The sequence below is a fragment of the Rhinolophus ferrumequinum genome, chromosome 13, assembly GCF_004115265.2.
Source record: "Rhinolophus ferrumequinum isolate MPI-CBG mRhiFer1 chromosome 13, mRhiFer1_v1.p, whole genome shotgun sequence".
Classification (NCBI taxonomy): Eukaryota; Metazoa; Chordata; class Mammalia; order Chiroptera; family Rhinolophidae; genus Rhinolophus; species Rhinolophus ferrumequinum.
Window position 1 is genome coordinate 46,064,186 of NC_046296.1, and position 21,222 is coordinate 46,085,407.

Sequence of the window (21,222 nt, forward strand, 5' to 3'; positions counted from 1 at the left end):
TCCCTTGTCTCAATATACTCGTATTTTACTTAAGTACTTTTGGGATAACATTTTGACATAAGGAGAATTAGGTCGTTTCTGGCACAATGGCTGTCAGCTACTCAGGCTTCTCTCACAGAAAACATCTGTAATTTAACATATAGTGTATTTTCCCTCTACATCTTCATCCCGATTCCCACCCCCGCCCCACTCACCTGGCATTGTCACCTGGTTTCCATACCTGTGGAAGCTTAGGTTCGTGATTCTTGGCTGCACTCACTTGATGGTAGGGGACACACTCAAAGATGGCCAAGTAGGAAACACAAAACGCATTGAAAGTAGCCACTTCAGTTTACTCTGCTTTAGGTGAACAGCTCTGGATGTATCTCCCCAGGTGCGGAATGCCCGGGTGCTCTGCCAGGCGGCCACCTGGAAGGCAGGCACCAGGGACGGAAATGTGCGGAGCAGGGAGCAGATATATCTCAGGGTGGAAACTGCTCTCTGCTGTGGACCCCTTACAACTCCCCCGTTTGAGTCACCTCTTGCCTCCTTGCCACCATCGCCTCCGTCAGAGCGGACAACAAAAGAGAAAAAGTCAGTTCGGTAGCAACGATAGGTATCAAGTACAGCGTGTAACCGGTTTGAACACAGTCGCGTCCCGCTCGCCCGCGCTCACGGACCTCAGAGGGTGCAGAACCAGCCTGAGAGCACCCAGAGCTCCTGTTGCTCCTGCGCGGTTCAAAGACCGTGAGTGATGCCCGCGCTCAGCTACCACCCGGTCCCTCCCGCGGGGAAACTACAGCTCCCGGCAGGCCCCGCGCCGGCCGCGCGCCCCCGCCCCTCACGCCCCGGCCCCCCGCCCTCGGGACTCAGGACGGGCCGGGGAAGAGGGAGGAGGGAAAAAGGAGGAGGGAGGAGGGAAGAGGGAGGAGGGAGGAGGGCGGGAGGAAGGGGCGCCAGCGGCGGGCGGGATCCTGCGAGGCGCGTGAAGCCTCGCTGGCGCCTCGTCCGAGATACAAACGCTGGCGGGCGCGGAGTTTCTCACGACCAGCCGAGCCCGTCTCTGTAAGTAGTCGCCTCAGGGAGCGCGGAACAGACACCGAAAAAGTTAGCGCCCCAGCGGCCGCCGCTTTGTTCTCGCGGCCCGTCGGGTGAGGCGGTGGCGGCCCCTCCCCCACTCTCCCGCACGCGGTGGCTGCAGCGGCGGGACTGGGATCCCGCGCCCAGCTGGGCGGCGGCCGCCGAGGCTGGGCGGGAAGTTGAAGAAGCGCACGGCGGGAGGCGCGGGCGGTGGGCGCCACGGCGATGGGGGGCGCAGGCGAGGCCGCCAGATGGGGCCAAGTTCCGGCGTGGGCGCGGAGGCCAACTTGGACGCGTGCTCCGCGGGCGACCACCGCGCCAGGCCCCTCGGTCACGATCTGTTACTGGGTCCCCAAACTAGCTGCCAACGCTAAACCGGCGGCACTCACGCTGCCGAACATTGGGTGAGCCCTTTTCTTTTCATGACTTTACGTTGCACCCGTCTCAATGGGTGAGTAAATGGTGCTTAGAGAACGTAAGCCCCTACCCCAGTTACCTGACGGTTTAGTTTTGCAAGTTGCAGCATTGCTCCGAGTTGTTCTCACCCCCGGGAGGTTTTTCTTAAGATGAAACATTGAGGAGTGCGACTTTTTCTTTGAGCAATAAAAATAACCACAGACTACTCGGTTGCTCGTTGGATATTTTTAATTTGAAGTCATCTCAATCAGAAGCATAGGCCTTGCTGTCCGCAGGCACGAATATAAATCAGGTGACACGCGTGTGTGAGACCCGCAGACTTTTCCATGCACAGATTGATGGCTTGGACGTAACTGTATCTTCAACCACACCCATCCCCACAGGAAGTAAGATTATCAGTGTCATCTTTGATTAGGACGGATAAGTTACACCCTGAACTAGGTACTACTTTGTACGACACAGCCTTAATGAGATCTAGCGGCAAATGAAAGAAAAACTTTTAAATGCCTTAATTCGTACCCTTGAAAATGTTACTGTATTACTCCTAACACTGCGTCTACTTAGTGCTTAATGCTGCAGTTCTTCCATACATTTTTAGCGACTGTGATTTTTGCTTATATCAAATTTACCAACTTCTAATGCAATGAGGGCTGGGAATACCTATGGATTTGCTGCTAAAGGCATCCATAAAGTTCTCCGAGGTTTAGGCCAGGTTTGCTTTTTAAAGGAACCCCTTCCTCCTTCCCTGTTAGGATCTGGACTGAGAGCCAGCATGGAAATTCAGACAAAAAGAAGTTACAAGTTTTAGTAAAAGTATTTAAAACATGTCACAGAAGCCTTCATATTAGGTTTTACCTTAGAAGGTAAAATAGATGTGGTAAACCTGATGAGGTGAGCTTGGAGTATTTATTTCACAAGCCCTTTTCCAGCCGAGGTTCTATAATTTGGTATTTAACTTTTTAGGTGACTCCACTTCAAGAATGTTTTCTGGTTCATATCTTAAAAACAATTTTTTAAGCATCCCATATAGTAGTGAGCCTTTTAAATATACAAATTTTATAAGCTTTCGGTTTCATCAGATGACCTCTTTAAAATAGAAATTTCTTTCTTAGTGGATTGTTTTTTAATTTAAACACTACCATACTCAAAAAAAGAAAAGCTGAGTCAAGTTTTGGATATTAAAGTTTTAAAATTATGTAAGAATTGAGGAAAAAACAAGAAAAAATAAGTGATTATTTAAATGCACTGTTCTCATTTTTAAAGACCTTCTAACGTTGATGAAAATATTACGATATTGGAGTTAATTGCTCGTTTTTAAAAGAGGCTACTTTTACAGAACTTGATATAGGAAAATTGTTTGCTAGTACAAGTTTTAATTTGCTTTAATAATCATGTTTATGATTCATAATCTGTGCTGATGGCGCTCTGAGTCTCTGATTATGTAATTCAGATTGAACTTGTATGTGTGCCTCTTTGGAGCAGTTGCCTCAGTGACAAAACTTAAGATAATGTACTTAGGAGATGTTTTAATATTTCAGTGTAGAAAAAAATTTTTCTCCACTTGTGTGGTTAGTTTATAGTGGCAGTATGTGAGAATGCTCGCTGGCTCTTAGCCAATCATTTCTCAGATACCACTGGTGCAAAGGGGTGATGAAGCTCCTTCAAGCACAACGTAGATTCATACAGCATTGCCAGACTGGCAGTCCATAATCTTATTATCGGATAAACATTTCAGTGCCTGAGCAAAGGGCAGACCTGGTGTGCTCTCTGTGTGCTGTCTCTAACAATGGGAAGACAGATTCAAATACCCCTGGTCCACATGAACAGAATTTTAGCAGCAACAATTTAGTCAAATGCTGAGCTCTTAGAAGAAAAAGTATCATATTAATCTAAAGTAATAGTTATATTTCTGAAAATAAATAGATGTAGGGATTACTACAAACTATGCTTTTAAAAAAACAAAGTTATTTGAATGTTTTTGTACACTCTACAACGTAAAAGCAATATCAAGATTATTACGCAAAGTCAAGCCTGGATCAAGGCAAAATATAGACCTTGATTTCAGGACACTGGTCTGTATTGCGTTAAAAAAAGCCCCATGCTTTTTTTACATGCTGAAAGAATACATGTACCTATTAACAGGAGAAAAAAGGAACCGCCATTCATTAGCATTCCTAGCACACAAAACTAAATTTTAGAACCACGAAAACCCATTACTGGTAGGGAGTCATGGCAAATATGCTATTCTGAATAGAAAAAGCATTTTACCTTTTCACTTTAGCCATTACTGAGTAGGAAAAGAACACTGGCTACAGTAAATAATGAGCTTCCTTTTGAAGTATTTGTTTTGTCTTCCTGGAATCCTCTTCCCTCTCTGCTTCCCTGACTTTTCCTTAGCTTATATATAGGTCTCAGCTTAAATAACATTTCTTTAAAGGTGCACCTTGCCTGAAACCCCAGTTGAAATAAGGTCCTCTTAGTATTATACTCTGTCATATCACTTTTTATCATTTGTAGTTACCATGCTGTTTATGTGAGTATTTGTTTAATGTGTATATCCCACATCATACTGTAAGCCCTGGAGTGAGCTAGAGAGCAGTAGCCACGTCTGTGTTGGTCACTGCTCTATAACCCCAGTGTCTGTCTTAACAGTCTGGCAAATAATGGGCACTCAGTAAATATTTGTTGAATAAAAATGTTGCTATTTAGTCTAATTAGAGACTTTGCTAAGATATGAGGTAATATACGATTGGGGGAGGTGAGGAGAGAGGGAGAGAAAAGGTAGATCAACTTGTGATGTTCCCTTGAAGTGACCCTCTGATAAGTGCCCTAACCTCCAGAGCTTTGTTTTACCTTGTCTGTGATAATAGAGCAGGTTAGGGCTCAAGATATCCTATGTTTTGATTCCATTCAACAGTGGTGACAGATTATATGACCTCATTTGAATGGGATATGTGACAGATAACTCCCCAAAAGAATATTCGAGATGTTTCAAATAAACATAATAGAAAATGCTTGCCAACTCATAGTTGTTAGAAACATGTATCTAATTGATGTACAATTTGTAAATTAGTAATTCAAATTGAACTTGTATGTGTGCCTCAGTTTTCTAATAGAAGCACAAAGACAAAATAAATTAGAGCTTTTAGATTCTTTTGATAATTTAGTTTTAATATTTTGCACCCAACAATGTCGTGTTGCATCTTACAGAATAAATCAGGGTTCTGTAAAACAAAACAAGGAGAGGAAAAACAGATGGGATGAGTGGGCAGAAGCTAATATGACAACTCACTTAATTTCTTCTATTTGTATTCATGCTGAAACTTTAAAAAAATATTTTTGTTAAAAAATATAACAATTTATTAGTAGTTATCAATAATTCTGATAAATTAGTCAATTGTATTACTAGACAGTTACTGTTACTTAGCTAATCTTAACAGGTATAATAAAATGGAAATTTAGTGGGAAGACATCCATCAAAAGTAAATTATTATTATTGAACACAGCAATATCTTGCATCTGGTAGTATTTAACCTGCATGTGGTATTATTCATAGATATTTTACTACTTTTTTTAATGACAGTTGTTCAGCTTTTTGAAACCTAGTCAGGTTTGTTAAGGAGCTCATTACCTCATGAGAAAACCTGTTCCATTTTTAGGTTGGTGGAGGTGGGATTAAATAGTACAAAGAACATGGGGCTGGAGTCAGGGAAACTTTTGTTTGAATCCCAATTCCATCACTTAGCTGTGTAGTCGTGGGCAAGCAACAACTTCTCAGAAACTGTTTCTTTTTTTGTAGAATAGAATTAAACAAATCTCCTACAGCTGTTGCAAAAGTTTTAATGAAGTATCATTTCAGTTGCATTATTTAGCATAAAGTAGGAGCTTAATTGTTAATTCCTGCATCTAATTGCTATGAAAATTGCTAGAATTTACTGAGCACTTACTGTAAGCCGGGTAAGCCAGGTACTGTTGTGAGCACTCTACATGCTATAGCTCAGTCCTCACAACAGCTTGTGAGGTAAGTAAGTAGTGCTGTTATCTTCATTTTACTTCTGCCCTCTGCAGTGATGCTGAATAAAGCAAATTATTCTCTTAAATATTTGAAGACCATTATTCTATTTGATTTTGTTAAGCATATATTTGTCACATGACATTGTTTGCACTGTTATCTGGATGTATACTCTTAATTTTTAAAATCAATATAGCTCTTAAACATGTGGTCTGTAGAAATGAATACAATAGGAATGTAGGCGGATTGGCAGCAAGTCTACAGATAGATGCTGACGTATTCTCAGTGTCCTGGGGTTTGGGTTTACATTAGTTCTTTTAGTCACCCATTATATTAGCAGCTCCTATTAAACTCTTGGATTTATAACTTCTCTTATGAACAGTTTCTAAGTCAGCATTTCTCCATTTCTGTATTGCACATTTACCTTTTTGAAACTAGATGCAAAGCTTTACACTCATCCTTGTTACATTTCACTTTAATTTTAGTTTATTTCTCCCAGATTGTACAATTTGAGGATTTTGTAAGCATGTCTTCCATGTTTTTATCTTATAAATAATAAAAAACAATGTAGGGCCAAGAATAGACTTCCAAGGCACTCTCTAAAGACTTCTCTCATCTAAATTGATACAGAGCAGCAAACTAATCCAACTCACACTCAAGCAATATATTTACAAAAGTGGCATGAAAAGCCGTCTTGGATACCCTTTGGGCCAGAATACTCCTTTTTTTTTTTTTCCTGGCTTTGCCAATTGTGTGAGCTTGGGCAAGTACTTTAATCTTTAAGCCTTTGTTTTCTCAACCATAGAACGGGATTGTTGTGAGGATTAAATGAGGTAATACATATAAAGTGCTTAGAACAGTGTCTGGCAGATAGAGTTCAATAAGTGTGAGCTATTGTCATTATTTCTTTCATCTAAGAAGTCTAATCTCATTCTTCTCCAAGATGTAAATGCAGTTGATTTGGCATTATTTGTTATGTTTGAATTCATGCTGACATCTAGTGATCAATATATTCTTTCCTAATTCTTCAAAAACCACTTGCTTTCATACCTAACCTATTCTCAGATTTGACTAAGGATTAATATTAAATTTATATGTCTCTCATTTCTGAAATCTTCCACACTCCTCCAGCCCACAAGACTTAAAACTCTGACCCATCTTCAGGCCAGAATTAATTCTCTCTTTCTGCTCCTTCTCCAAGATTATAGCAGTTAGCTTTGTGATTACACTTGCTTATTGTATTAGCGATGTGAAATGGATTGCATCTGGACCTAAAGACTTGCTCTCACATAGAGTTGTTTTAGTCTGTCTTATTCACCAGGCTCGGGTTTCAGTTCTTGCTTGATGCTCTTCTACAACTTCAGTTGAAAAGCTGAGAGAAGATAATAAACAAAATACAAGTTGAGCAATTCTGCTTTCTCTAGGTACTCTCCCACCAGTAACAACATCCTCTCTGAGCAGTGATTCTCTCAGTTCCTTGTTCTCTTTGAGAAACAGTCTGTTGTGTGAAACTTGGGTCCTAATGCCCTCCCCACCTCTGCATGGCCATGTGATGCTGGCAGGTTGCTTTAACTGCTTGTGCTTCAGTTTTCTCCTCTGTAAAAGTGGTCATGTTTGCCCGGTCACCTTCCAAAGAGTTAGCGTGAGATAATGTATTTGAAACATTTATAAGATTTAAGTGCTGTACATTATAAGGTGGGATGAAAGCCATTTACTTGAATTTAGCTATAAAATCTGTTATCTTTAAGCAATTTTTTTCTAAGCCTTAGTTTTTCCTGAGCTGTCTTGTTTCTGATACTATATCTGTTAGGTTGGTGCAAAAGTAATTGCAGTTTTTGAAATAATTTTTAACCTTTTAAACCGCAGTTACCTTTGCACCAACCTAATACATGTTTTTGCTCTTCTGTTATGTTCACCCTAATTTATTTAGCCCCATTAACTATTCTCCTGAGAGTCATTCTGCAGCACACTGGATGCTTCACTCTTTTTCATCGTTGGAATTATTTACAGATATATCCATTGAATTTAGAAAGAACCATCTCTTTTGTGCCATTTCTCTTAGCCGTGGCGGTGAGGCGGGGGTCATGCTTTTTTCTTTTACATTTTGAATTGTTCTTTCGTAAAAGTACGACACATATGTAACTGTGCCTAGTGTTCTCTTTTTTACTTTTAAAAGAGATGATGATGAGATCACTTTCTCCTATGTTCTTGTCATAAGTATGTCTTTCACATTTCTTTTTGGCCATCTAACTGTATATAGTTATAGTACATTCCCTGCCTGCTTCCTTAGCTTTCTGAAAGAAATCTGTTAACATAGCAAGTCAGGAATCATCTTTTGGCAGAATTAGACTTTTAATATAAAAACGATACTCTTAATTTATCTGTGTTAAGATGATATTATACATTTTTTGTATGGCTGAGTGGCATGTATTTTATTTCTATGACAATGTCAGTCTTACTTTTCTTTTTTGTCCCTTCTCTGTTTTTGTCATAACTCAGTTGTTTATTTGTGGAATAAAAATGTTTGATATTCAAATTTCAGGTATTAATGAGGAATACCTGGATTTTTTTTTGTTTTTTTTTGTTTGTTTGTTTGTTGGAGGCTCTCTGAAATTACACCTACAGTAAAAAATGAGTGTGATAATGGACCAAATTAAAAAAAAAAATAATGGCTACCCGTTAGGATTTATTGGTGAATTATAAACATACAACTAAAAATTATCAATTAAAAGTTATAGGGCTTCTTACATTTTATAAAAAGGTCAAGTGAGTATTAAAAGTTTATTTTTAAATTCCTTCCAGGCTAACTACATCTCAGAAGGAATCAGCTTTTTATCAATGGACCCATTCATCAAATGCAGTATGCCTCTACTATTTTAAAAAGCTTTGTGTTTCATAATGGAAAAATTTACTCCCCAAAATGAAAATGGAGACATCTGAGAAGGTGGTTTAAGGTGTGGACATTTGAGAAAGTGAACGAAAGGATAAATATTGAAAGATTAATCGTAATTTTTTTAAAAAAACCAAGAAGGCTGCCTCTTGACAGAAAACACTTTTATTCAATATGTATTTTCTGAAATTAAGAGAGAGAGACAAGAATAGACTTAAAAGAAAATAGATGAAGATGTTTGGTAAGTGAGCAATGTCAGCTCTTTTTCTGATGAGGATAATTCAGTGATGTTAAATCCGTTCCAAATTCCTGGTTGTAGTCCTAAAGCCAAGATTCTTTTTTGTTGGGACTGTTATTAAGGGAAGTAGGATCTTTTGTGCATTCAACTCACAGTTGTAGAACTTGCAGTCTTCGGCATGAGTAACTTAAAAGAGGAAATAAAGAAGCTTTCAACTAAATCCAAAAGTACAGTCATTTTTTTTACTGCTGTGATTTAAAAAGCCTCTTCATAACCATTGAAAAAGGACTGACAACTATTTTAAAAGATTAAAGAAAGGCAGATGTCTGCAAACAATTCTCCTCCCTCAGCCCAGAAGTCTGTATTACCTACAACTCTTCCTGTGGTGCTTCCAACTCCTTCTCCCTGTGCAAGTCCTAAGACAGGACTCTCTGCCCGACTCTCCAATGGAAGCTTCAGCGCACCGTCACTCACCAACTCCAGAGGCTCAGTGCATACAATTTCATTTCTACTGCAAATTGGCCTCACACGGGAGACTGTTACCATTGAAGCCCAGGAACTATCTTTGTCTGCTGTCAAGGATCTTGTGTGCTCCATTGTTTATCAAAAGGTACTGTGCATGCTATTTACGTCAATAGTTTTTCTAATTAATATTGTTTCTAATGCTTTCCTATGAATTATACATGCAATAATGAGTTAACACGTGGATCAGTCAATTGTGTATATCCTAATTCTGAGCATTTTTGGAAAAGTCCTAGTAGCCTAGGAGCCTAAAGTCTGAAATTTCAAAGTCTAACAACTGGAGCCTATATCCCAACTTTAAAATACTGCTTATTTAGTTGTCTTCTTAAGAGCAGGAAAACTCGTATAAAGTCCAAAGAATTTAAGAATTCTCATTTGATTTCAGAGAAAACAGGAGGTAGAGAGTGCAAGGTGTCAAGGTGGCTTACCAGAAGGTTGGGGCATAGCAGCAGCTGGGTCCCAGGTCCATCCATAGCCTGGTCGTCCTGGGTGTCCTGTGTTCTGCCCTCTTTTTTTATTCTCTCTTGCTTCCCTTTAGATCCCGATTTCACCTAAACTGCTATTTAATATGAGAGGGCCACATTCTCTCTGTCTATTAAAAAATAAGTAAATGAGTTTTGAATACATGAGAGAATATATGAAAATTTGAAAATTGAGGGTGGTTTTGTTTTCCATCCACCCACCCACCATGCCATGGTTAAAGTAACCTTAGCTAAGTGTCTTTAATAATCTTGTTTTGATGGATGAGCTGTTCTCTATTTCATCATAAAACATTTTGTGTGTGTGTGCGTGTGTGTGTGTATGTGTGTGTATAGTGAATTAGTTATATTTTATTTTTAATGGACCAAGCATATGTTTCAAACAAATCAGTATACTTTATATTTTAAAAATCGTATCAGTGAGGTTAATATATTTGGATTCAGGCTCCTCACCTTACGGTTTTTGTTTCAATTCCTTATGCTTTATATGGTTTGTCATATCATCTGATGGAGAAGTAATTATCAGTCCAAAAAATGCTGTGTGGTTTGTGAAAATGATCTATGCCTCCTGTGTTTTAACACTGATTTTTCTATTTAAATGTAGCCTAAAATAAGATTAACTTTCCTTTTGTAGGTCTGTAGAACCATCTACTGTCTTTAAGTATCTTTGCTTTTAATTTATTTTTCACTAAATGTTACAGAAGTTTGTTGCAAATATTTTTTCAACTAGGTTGTTTAATTTAAAGGTAACATTTTAACTTAAATACAATTTGTAGCTTTAATACTTCCTTTTTATTTGAGTCCTTAGAAACTCATAACCAATATTTTGGTTGAGTTTTAAACCTTTGGAAATTTCATCTAGTGCTTATACAGAGGTATACTGATTTTATACAGGAATATTTTAGAATTAATATTACTTTATTAAATAAATGTGAGAAGTAGGTCAGATGGTTAAACTATTGGGAAATTAGATTAAAAATCATAATCCATGAAAAACTAGAGGATACCAAGGAAATAAACAGGATATAGTTCAAAAAAAAGATAATTCAGGGTAAACTTTATACACACAGAAAAGAGAACGATTGGTTATGGATATAGGCAGCATAAAATGAGTATCATAGTGAACTGAATTTGAATCAATATTGTAGCGATATGGGAATGTATTTGGCAAAAACATATAGCATACATACGACAAAAACATATTACATGTTCCTTTTGACATATGCTAGAATGCCAGCTGTTGTTTAACTGTAGTGCAAAGGAGTATTGAGCTTGGAACTAGGTCCACTCTATTATTGATTTACTTACTGTATAACTTGGACAAGTGATTTCACTTCCCTGGATCACAGTTTCCAGATGTGTGCAATGATGGCATTGGGATGATTTCTAGTGTGTAATTCCAGCTATGAAATTCTGAATTATTTAATTTAATTTGGGTCTTCACTGCTAGAGACAGATAAAGGACAAAGGAGTTTCAAGGGATGACCTGCTCTAAGTCTTAACTGGAAAGAAATCTTAAGGGAACCAGCTCAGATTCTGGGATTTTACGGAGAGGTTTCATGGATTCCTAACTCATATAGTAGATGGAAAAACTGTGTCGAAAGTTCTTTTCTTTTTATCCTCTCTGGTCTTGAACACTTACTTGCTTACTAGTCATTCACCTGCATTACCTACATGTGTACAGCTCCAGGTTAACTCCCCAGACAACTCATGGGCACACCTGCTTCTCTTATTTCTAGTTTTAGTCATTAAATACATTTACCAGTCTTTTAAAGATAGGATACTGGTTAAGTTTTAGGTAATAGAAAGAGAAACCAGAAGTTGTGCCTTTTCTCAAAACGCTTATAGTCTAGTGAGGGAAACGTGTTCACTAGCGTAAAACATGAAAAGTAGAAAGTGAAGTTAAAATAAAAAGTACTCTTCTCAGGTTGATAAAGGATGGGGAATGTTTCACACAGAAAGTAACATATAATCTGATACTTTAAAAAATGAGCATGATTTCAGTAATTTGGGAGGTGAAGAATGTATTTTGGTGAAAGAATCAAGAGAAGCAAGGATATAGAAGGGGGAAGGGGAAGATTATGATTAGTAACATTTAATCCTCACAACAGTTGGTGGTGCATCTCAAATTTTAATATAAGTGGCAATCATTTTGTGATTCTACTAAGATGTAGATTTTTGAATGAATCGGCCTGGGGTGGATCTGCATTTTTATTATGCTCAGGCGATAATGATGCTCCTTTTCCAAGGGAAGGAATATACTGAGTTGAGAGTGTGTAGATGATATAATCTCTGTTAAATAAACAAGGAAGAAACTGAATTCCAGAGACATTTAAAGTACTTGCTGAAAGTCAGAATTCAAACACGGGTCTGTTTTAAGTAAAAAAACCCTGTATACTCTTTCCACTGCATCATGCTATCTTCTCATGCCAATGAAAAATTTCACACTTGATTCTTCTAAGAGTGGAGATTTCTCTAAGGTCTATGTGCAGCAAAGTGACATGACCACATCTGTGTTTTGGAAAACTAAAATATGGCAACTAAGTGAGATAAAGTTGGGAGATCAGATAGGAGGCCAGTATAATGAAGACCTCAATTGAGGCAGTTGGAAAGTGGTGATATATTTGAAGGGTATTGGGAAAGTACCATTGGTAAAACTTGATATCCTGTTTGAATATAGGAGAACATTATCTTACTAGGTAGGATTACTGTGTTCTAGAAATTTTTAAGATGGCTGGAGAAATGTTTTTTCACATAAGGATTTGGCACAAAGGTATACATTGGGGCCCTAGTGTTCTGCTGTGGCTCTTAAAATGGGATCATTGCTCGTCAAGAGGATCTTTCCCAACTCTTTCTATAGAGAAACTAACAAGGCAGAAAAATGATGACAAGATCCCTTAGTTTGGAAGACCTAAGGAGAGACCTCTAAGAGTTAGTGAAATAAGCCAAGAGGGCACCCCTACTTTGAAATTAGGGAAGGAGGGCTACCTAGGCTATGATTTTATTTTGACAATATTTTAAAATGTATTTTTAATCTACGAGTCATAATGCTAAATGTAGATTCCATCTATTTTACATTTTTACTTTCCAGTGTTACTGTAGTCACCATTCTGTACATTACATTGCCAGAACTTAATTATCTTATAACTGGTAGTTTGTACCTTTTGACCACCTTCACCATTTCCCCTGCCCGCTATCCTCTGCTTCTGGTAACTACCACTCTGTTCTCTGTTTCTATGAATTTGATTTTTTTAGATTCCACATATAAGTGAGATCGTACAGTATTAGTCTTTCTCTGCCTGAGTTATTTCACTTAGCACAATGACCTCAAGGTCCATCCATGTTATCCCAAATGGCAGAATTTCCTTTTTTATGGCTGAATAATATTCCGTTGTACATATGTGTATGTTTATACACATTTCCCTTATCCATCATTCATCAGTGTACACTTAGGTTGTTTCCATGTCTTGTCTATTGTAAGTAATGCCACAGTAAACATGGGGGTGCAGATATGTATTTGAGATAGTGATTTCTTTTCTTCCTGGATATATACCCAGAATTGAAATTTCTGAATTGTACGGTAGTTGTATATCTCTGTAACCAACAGATCATTTATAGTTGAGCTTTGCTTAAAACTTGGATGTGGCCAAAAGTGATCACTCTCTGAATTCAGTCCAATTTCATGACACATCCCGAGGGTGGAGTGGGTGGAGTTTCTTTTGTTGTTGTTGTAAGCATAAGCCAAAATTTTAGCTTCCTTTTTCTGAAGATTTGAAATGCTTCCAACATTTATGTTACATTGAGATTGGTGTTGTCTTACTCATTTTTCTATCGCCAGATACCTTACACTCAACAGAAATTTGTTAAAGGACACATTCTTCCTGCTTTTACTGCTAAAAACATGATATTGCAAATAATCTACGGTAATAATTACTTCCATTGATGAAATGATTTATAGTTGTCAGAGCTGCAAAGAGAAAGAAATGAGCAGATAAGCACTAGCATTCTTTTCCAGCCTGTTTTGTGTATCAGTGCTTTTGTTGTGCCCAACCTGCTCCCACTAGTAGTTTAGATTGTCAGGTATAGGTTTCTGGGATTGTGCAAAAGGCCAGATTCTTCTAGAAGACTCTTCTCAGTTATTCACTCTCTGACGACTCCTGTTAACTTTTTCCATATTCTTTGTAAGAATATAGATTAGGACTTTGAACTATTTTATTTGCAAATATTACAGCCCCAGTAGGGTCTTATTAAATTAGTGAATATGAGTATCTTCTAGGTATGCATTCTAGCTTGAGCTTTAAAATAGATTTCCAGTTTGGCTAGGATGTGTTTGTTTTAAGAATAGTACAGTTTTCATTATGAATATGGATATAGTTAAGAAATGAATTAAAATTTTAACTTATATGTATAATTCCTATATCTTCATGTTGGTTTGTAAAACAAACTTAACAGGATGTCTGCCTTCTAGGAGTTTATAAGCTGAAGGGAGTGCTTTTCATACTGGTAAGAGCCAAAGAACTAGTAGGACTGGCAATCAGGAGAACCAAGAAAGCAGACAAATCTAAGCAGCAGGTAGAGCTGGGATTGAGCCAGGCAGAAACTGGCTGATCTGATCTCTGTTGGGAGTCTAATACCAGAGAGTCAGATTACAAATGAGCAAATCAGAGTTGAGGGAATAGGCCAAAAGCTCTGCCCGTTTTACAGTGATTTTTCATGCATGGATTCCCAATTCAAAATTACATTAGCATTTAAATCTGTACTATTTTTTGTGTTTGGTATATCTTAAAATAAAAGAATAATCCAAGAAAGAGGTAGCAGAATTTTCAAATCAGAGACAGACCCAGGAAGAGATTTTGATTCTCCCTTTTTTTTTTTTTTTTGAGGATGGACTCTTTTCAAGTCATTCAACTTCTGATCATGATCTGTGAAGCTAAGATCATAATATCTACCTCCATTTAAAAACTGTGGTGACTAAATGTAAAGCCCTTAATATTATGTCTGGTACATACGCGGTCTGACAATTAAGTTCACAAACTTGTTGCAACACTGTTGCTAACCTTTTTTGATATCAGAGGGGGTTATTCATTTTGAATTTGTGCGAGCTGGACAAACAGTTAATCAAGTTTACTTTTTGGAAGTGCTGAAAAGGCTGCATGAAAAAGTTAGACGACCTGAACTTTTCACCAACAATTCATGGCTCTTGCATCACGACAATGCACCAGATCACAGGCTCTGAGGGAGTTTTTAGCCAGTAAACAAATAACTATTGGAACACCCTTCCTACTCACCTGATCTGGCCCCCAATGACTTCTTTCTTTACCCGAAGATAAAGGAAATATTCAAAGGAAGACATTTTGGTGACATTCAGGACATCAGGGGTAATATGGCGACAGCTCTGATGGCCATTCCAGAAAGAGTTCCAAAATTGCTTTGAAGGGTGGACTAGGTGCTGGCGTCGGTGCATAGCTTCCCAAGGGAAGTACTTCGAAGGTGACCGTAGTGATATTCAGCAATAAGGTCAATAAGGTATGTGGCACTTTTTCTAGGATAAGTTCACGAACTTAATTGTCTGACCTCGTAATTAGTGCCCCCAAATAGTAATAGCCATAGTTTTAAAATCTCCTGAATCAGGGAAGATCATGGGTCGTAGTGTTCTTAAAATTTTAGCAAATACCAAAACATGTATGAATATAGCATTCTTCCAACATGCTTATATTGCTTTTCTCTTGCTTTTTGATTTTAGTATTTAGCATATGACAAACTATGAAAACTAGAGATCAAGTGTTCATTTTATTAGAGAACTGAGGTTACTTGTTTTGGGAGTTTTGAGGAAAATAAATAAGATAATCTATGTCAAGTGCTCTGCACAATACCTGATGCATAATATTAATAACTATGCTCAGTGAATGTTAGTTCCCCACCTTCTTGCTTTCTTATTGCCAAAAGGCAATAATGCTACTGCTACTGTGTTAATTTGTTAAATTAACATAGTAGATGTAATTGGGGTGAGAAAGGAAATTGGCAAACAGCAGTTCATTTTAAGCTATGATGGTGTTTACTGAAAATGAATTGATTCTAACTAAAGCTGACTGTCTGCTTTTAGCTGATTTAAAACATTTGTTTTTAGTTTTGATCATCCACATGACCTGAAGACTCTTTGCTTATGTATCCTTATTTAGGAGTATTTTGATTTATTCTTTGAATACGTTGTCTCTGCTGACATGGGTTGAGTATAATTTGCAGATTCTGCCAAAGTAGAGCAAAAACCCCAGCTGTTTCTTTTGTTTTCTAGAAACCTGTTGTCATTCCACATTGTTTTTTACTGCCTTATTTCTACTATAGATGTGTCGCAGCGGCTAGGCAACATCCTACTCTTCACTCTACCCCTCTGCTTCTTGTCGTGGCGAAACAGTGTCAGGCGACCATAACTAAGCTGGAGGCTCAAACTGGAAGAAGTGTTTTTTCAAAAAATTCTGCTGGATATTCAGATTAAGACCATGACTAGGATAGAAAGTTTAAATTAAATATAACAGACCTAACAAAAACAAGGAAGAAGGAAAACGAAAAAAGAGTGCTCTGGTCTGTGTCAAAGAAAAATGGCAAATGTTAAATGAAGTGGCTCCTCTGCTATGTCATATCCAGAAAATTCTGGGTTGTAGATTAATGATGAAAGTTCAGAATAAATTCAGAGTCAACGTTGAGTAATTCTCTCATTGACTCATCTAGACTCTAGTGCTTTCTATCTGTATATATTAGGTTGATGCAAAAGTAATTGTGGTTTTTGCAATTATTTTTAACCTTTTAAACTGTAATGACTTTTGTACCAACCTAATAGAACGAGTCATTGAAATTCTTTTCTTCAATTAAATACTTTCCTAAAAGTGATGTTATATTAATATTATATTTCTGAGAAATATGTTTGTGTTAAATTAGTTACCTTTGCTCAGTAGTCAACTTTATTTAGTAAGTGCCTGTGAAATACTAAGTTCTAGGTGCTAGGGAACGTGAAAAGAGAATGCCCTTGCTCTCGTGGAGCTTGTTTACTCTGATCTGATTATTAGAAAGATGTACTGTGAAGATTTATTTGGCATCAAATTTTAAAATGACTTTAGTATTCCACTTCTAAATTTAAGTAAATATAAAGAAAACTGTGGTGCTGAGAATGTTCCGTATCTTGACCTGGGTGGTGGTTACCTGTGTGTGTGTGTTGGGGGGGAGGCTATTACCTATTTTCTAATTAGGTTAGTGCTCTTTACTCCTTACACTTCAATTAGAAAAAAGTAAACTATATGTATATTAAAACTTCAAGGTCACCCTTTTAAAAAAGTATGTAGTGATAAATTATTTGTTCAGATAATGTTAAATTCTGAAGCTATTTTGGTAACATAAAAATTGTGTTTGACCACATAGAATTGAAAACTTAAAAACTTCCTACCTCATCTAACATTTTACTGACAGAATTTTAATGACATGAACTTTATAAACTGTTCTCATAAAGAACTCTCAAAATACAGTGTTACTTGAAGGAATTTTACTTGGAAGTATTGAAACCTTCTAGTTATAACAAGTGTAAGTGAATACCATAAAAAGTAACTTTGATAAAATGGTTATCTAGATAAGATGATCTGTTTTTTAATTCTTGGAACCACCTTTAATGCAAAAACAAAGAAAGAGTCTGAAGTTGGCAAAGAGCGCTTACAAAAAGTGGGGATTTGATAACTTTATGATGACATTCTGTTAGTTTTCCTTATGGACTGGGAAAAGTCTTCATTTTGTACAGTCAAGAGTAGTCATTGGCACAGTCTGTAGAAGGCAAATCCAGAAAAGCCTGGGGGAATTTAAAAAGAGGCCAAATTAAAGGCCTATTTTGCTTCTATGCTGCTAGCTCTTGCTGGTTCTTTCATTTCCTCTTTCTTCTTTTAATCAAGGCTGAGGTAGGGAAAGAAATGTGGGTATGTCTAGTTTTCAGAAGGTTGTCAACTTCCTTCCATATTTTCTAGTCTCTCTCTACTCTTGACTCCCTTATGCCCTAGAGCAGTGTTTCCCAGCTTTAGCACTAGCGACATTTGGGGCCAGACAATTCTTTGTTCTGTGGGCTGCCTCATGCGTTGTAGGATGTTTAGCAGCATCCCTGGCCTCTTCCCACTGGATGCCAGTACTTCAAGTTGTAACAACCAAAAGTGCCTCAAGACATTGCCACATATCTTCTGGGGGGCAAAATGGCCCTGATTGAGAACCACTGCCCTAGGGGAATAAACTGAATACAGTAAGTCCTCACTTAAATGTCATTAGGTTCTGCGACCTTAAATAAAATGATGTGTAACGAAACCAATTTTACCATAGGCTAACAGATATAAACAAGGAGTTCCTACAGTACCTCATCAACAACAAAACGGCATTATTTGAGGACCTGTTGTATTACTGATGCATGTAATTTACCAAAAATAGTTTCTTGTTGTCTTGCTTTCCATCTTACCATGTAATGCAGACCCTGGTACCTCTTTCCTGACCACTAGCTTCAGCCTTCCTCAGGAACTTGCCCTGGTCTCTTCTGTTCTAGTCCCCCACAGTGCTGTTAGCCTCATCTGTTTAAAATACAGATGTGATCATGTACTGCTTTACTCTGGGACCTTCTGTCTCTCACCCTTGGATATAGAATAATAATATGAACCACTAGTATTAATTGATGACAGTACTGAGTGTTTTATAGCTATCAAATAATTTAATTTTTACAAGAACTTTATAAAACCAGTTCCCCTGTTGTTCCCAATTTTTAGACAAGAAACTGAGCGTAGAGAAGGTAAGCAGCTTATCTAAGGTGCCATAGTTAGTACCTATAACAAGTAAAGCTTAAACTCAGCTCTGTTGACTCCACGTTTCTCTATTAGGACGCCCCATGGGCCTCCTGTGTGCATTTTGGCTCTTCCTACCCTTTTGTCCCAGCCCTCCCCACCTCATTCTTCTGTCACAAATGTCCACTTACCTTCTCCCTGTTAACCTTGTACTTTCTCAAGGATCACCCTTACTTTCACTTTCATTTTCTGCTCATGGAAATCCTGCTTCTCTTTTTTATGGTTCTACTCAACTATCACTATTAAAGTGATATTCCACCTTCCCAGTTAAAGTTTTTTATTCCATCTTCTAGAATTTTATTTTTCATTTTTGGAATTTCCCTTATGTTGTCTAACGTTTGTGTTTATTTCCATCTTCCTATTAGATTGTAAGCTCCTGGAAGACAAGGACTATTTTGTCTTTACAAACCACAGGGCCAATGCCTTGTACTTAGCAAACACGCAAAAATGTGAATTTTTAAAATGAGTTTTATTCATACAAATATTTTATTAGAGATCTTATTTTTATAAGGATGGAATGCGGAATGCTTTTTTATTAATCCTTAAGAATTGTTGCAACTAAGTTATGGGATGTTTTATACCCTATTAGATATTTCTAATTTAATCATACAAATTAACAAAATGTTAACTTTAAAATTTAAATAAAAATGATAAAAATAATTTTTTATTCTCTATTTTCACTTTTATCTTTTCCATTGAAAATTCTTATACTTAGATATATGTTTAAAGCACGTTATGGAGTTTATAAATATTAATGGTAACTCAAATAAAAGGATAATTAGTATTATAAAAATTCTAAGTATTTCTGTATTTTCCATTGTTTACCCAGGTTTTAAAAAATACAAATAAACTCTTCACTTTCTAATTAAGTCATTGGTTTTATTTTTGTTAATTTAACTTTTTCAAAAAATATCGAGACCTCCTTTTTAGAGATATATACTATAATTTTAATGAGAAACTTAAGGTCAGAAAATAAGATAAGGCTAGGTGGGTATCTGTACTAAAACACATGCTGTAAGATCCTAGCCTGAGGCTAGAAGTGGGGCCCAAATTTTGCTTTACTACTGCTATGGGCAAAGTAAACATGAAAATACGATTAGTTATATCATCAAAACATCCATATTATAAAAACTACCAGAGAAATTTCTTTTATGGGTCCCTACAAACAAGGGCTATCATATGAAGTGGTGAACCATATCCTCCTCAACATCCTGCCCTAAATGAAGTTACAGTTTAGTGTGTGATACATATCAGGCCATTCAGTGCAAGCCAGCGACATATTGTATAATTTACTAAAGGATATTCTATGAGAAGCCAAAATGAGAGTATACAATACTGAGATCAACTGAAGAAATCTGAAATACCTGGAGCAGCATTTCCCAAGGCACTGGTAGTTTAAAAGATACTCTCACTTTTTAATTGATTTGAAAATTAAATCCTTATTTTGTAGGGCAAGTATTTAAAATTGTCTTTTAAATAATTTTATTAGCTATAAAAAATTTTAGAACACAAACTTTCATATTTTGATTCATGGTATACTAATCTCACCACTGTAGTCACAAAATGTGGGCACATTGAAAAAATATACATAGGGCATATGTGAACAGAGCTACAAGTCTCCTTGGTCAACTGTTTTCTAAAAAGAAAGGTAGCATAGTGAATCGTGTATTTGTAATTATAGTGAGTAGATTAAAGAAAAAAATAATTAGATAAATGCTAGAGGCTATAGATGCATTTGGCAAAAATACTGGATTTTTGGAACTTTTGTGACTGTGGTGTGAGAATTGTTGATCTTCTGCCGGCACTATTCAATTTATTGTGATGATGGAAATGTTCTATATCTATCTGCACTGTCCAGAATGGTAGCTGGTAGCTAAGGTGGCTGTTGAGCACATGTAATGTGGCTAGAGTGACTGAGGAACTAAACTTTTATTTAATTTTAATTAACTTAAAATAACTGCATGTGGCTAGTAGCTACCCATCTAGGAAGCACAGTTGAGAGGGCAGGAAAGACAGTGTATCGTTCAGGCTATGCAAGATGGAGTGGCAATAAGTTCAAGATTATAGTCTTCATCAATAACTGAATAAAGAAATCCTGTATTCCTAAGAGACATGTTTTAAGTTAATCAATGATTATATTTAAGTTTACTTTTCTATTTTGAACTTGAAAATTAACCAGGATGTTTAAGTACATGATTGATCTTTTAGATATTAATAGAATTGTTAGCAAATAGTGTTAGGCTAAAAAGTACATATATAATTCTTTAGTAAGATTGAGACATTTATTTATAAAAATAGAAAGCTATGGTTATACTGATATAGGACTATTTTCCTGCAGTTTCCAGAGTGTGGATTCTTTGGCATGTATGACAAAATTCTTCTGTTTCGCCATGACATGAACTCAGAAAATATTTTGCAGCTGATTACCTCAGCAGATGAAATACATGAAGGAGACCTAGTAGAAGTTGTTCTTTCTGGTAAGTAAATAGCTTCTTTTATTTTGTTGCCCTTTTTTTCAACGAGCCTTATGTTTTGTTTTGTTCTAAATGCTATGTTCAGTTACACTTAGTCTTTGTCCTATAGTTGCATACTTCTTTCATCTATAATAATGATTACCATATTATTTTTACTTTCAGGAAGCTTCTATCACAGATGAGAAAGTAGAAAAATAAGCCTTGAATTACCTATTTGAGTGATAATAAGCTAAGGGAGTTATCAGTTGAACTGGAAGATTATACTCTTCTTTGAGTTAA

General features: G+C 36.9%; 1 protein-coding gene across 1 annotated transcript in view; it reads left to right on the forward strand.

The window, feature by feature from the left end:
- Positions 1 to 921: 921 nt before the first annotated feature.
- Positions 922 to 21,222, forward strand: part of PRKD3 (protein kinase D3) — a 56,257-nt gene continuing 35,956 nt past the window's right edge. The window contains exons 1-3 of the mRNA XM_033124670.1: positions 922 to 1,044; positions 8,291 to 9,226; positions 20,808 to 20,946. Coding sequence (XP_032980561.1) covers positions 8,939 to 9,226; positions 20,808 to 20,946 — 427 coding nt within the window. The 5' untranslated portion in view covers positions 922 to 1,044; positions 8,291 to 8,938. The remainder of the gene's footprint in view (positions 1,045 to 8,290; positions 9,227 to 20,807; positions 20,947 to 21,222) is intronic.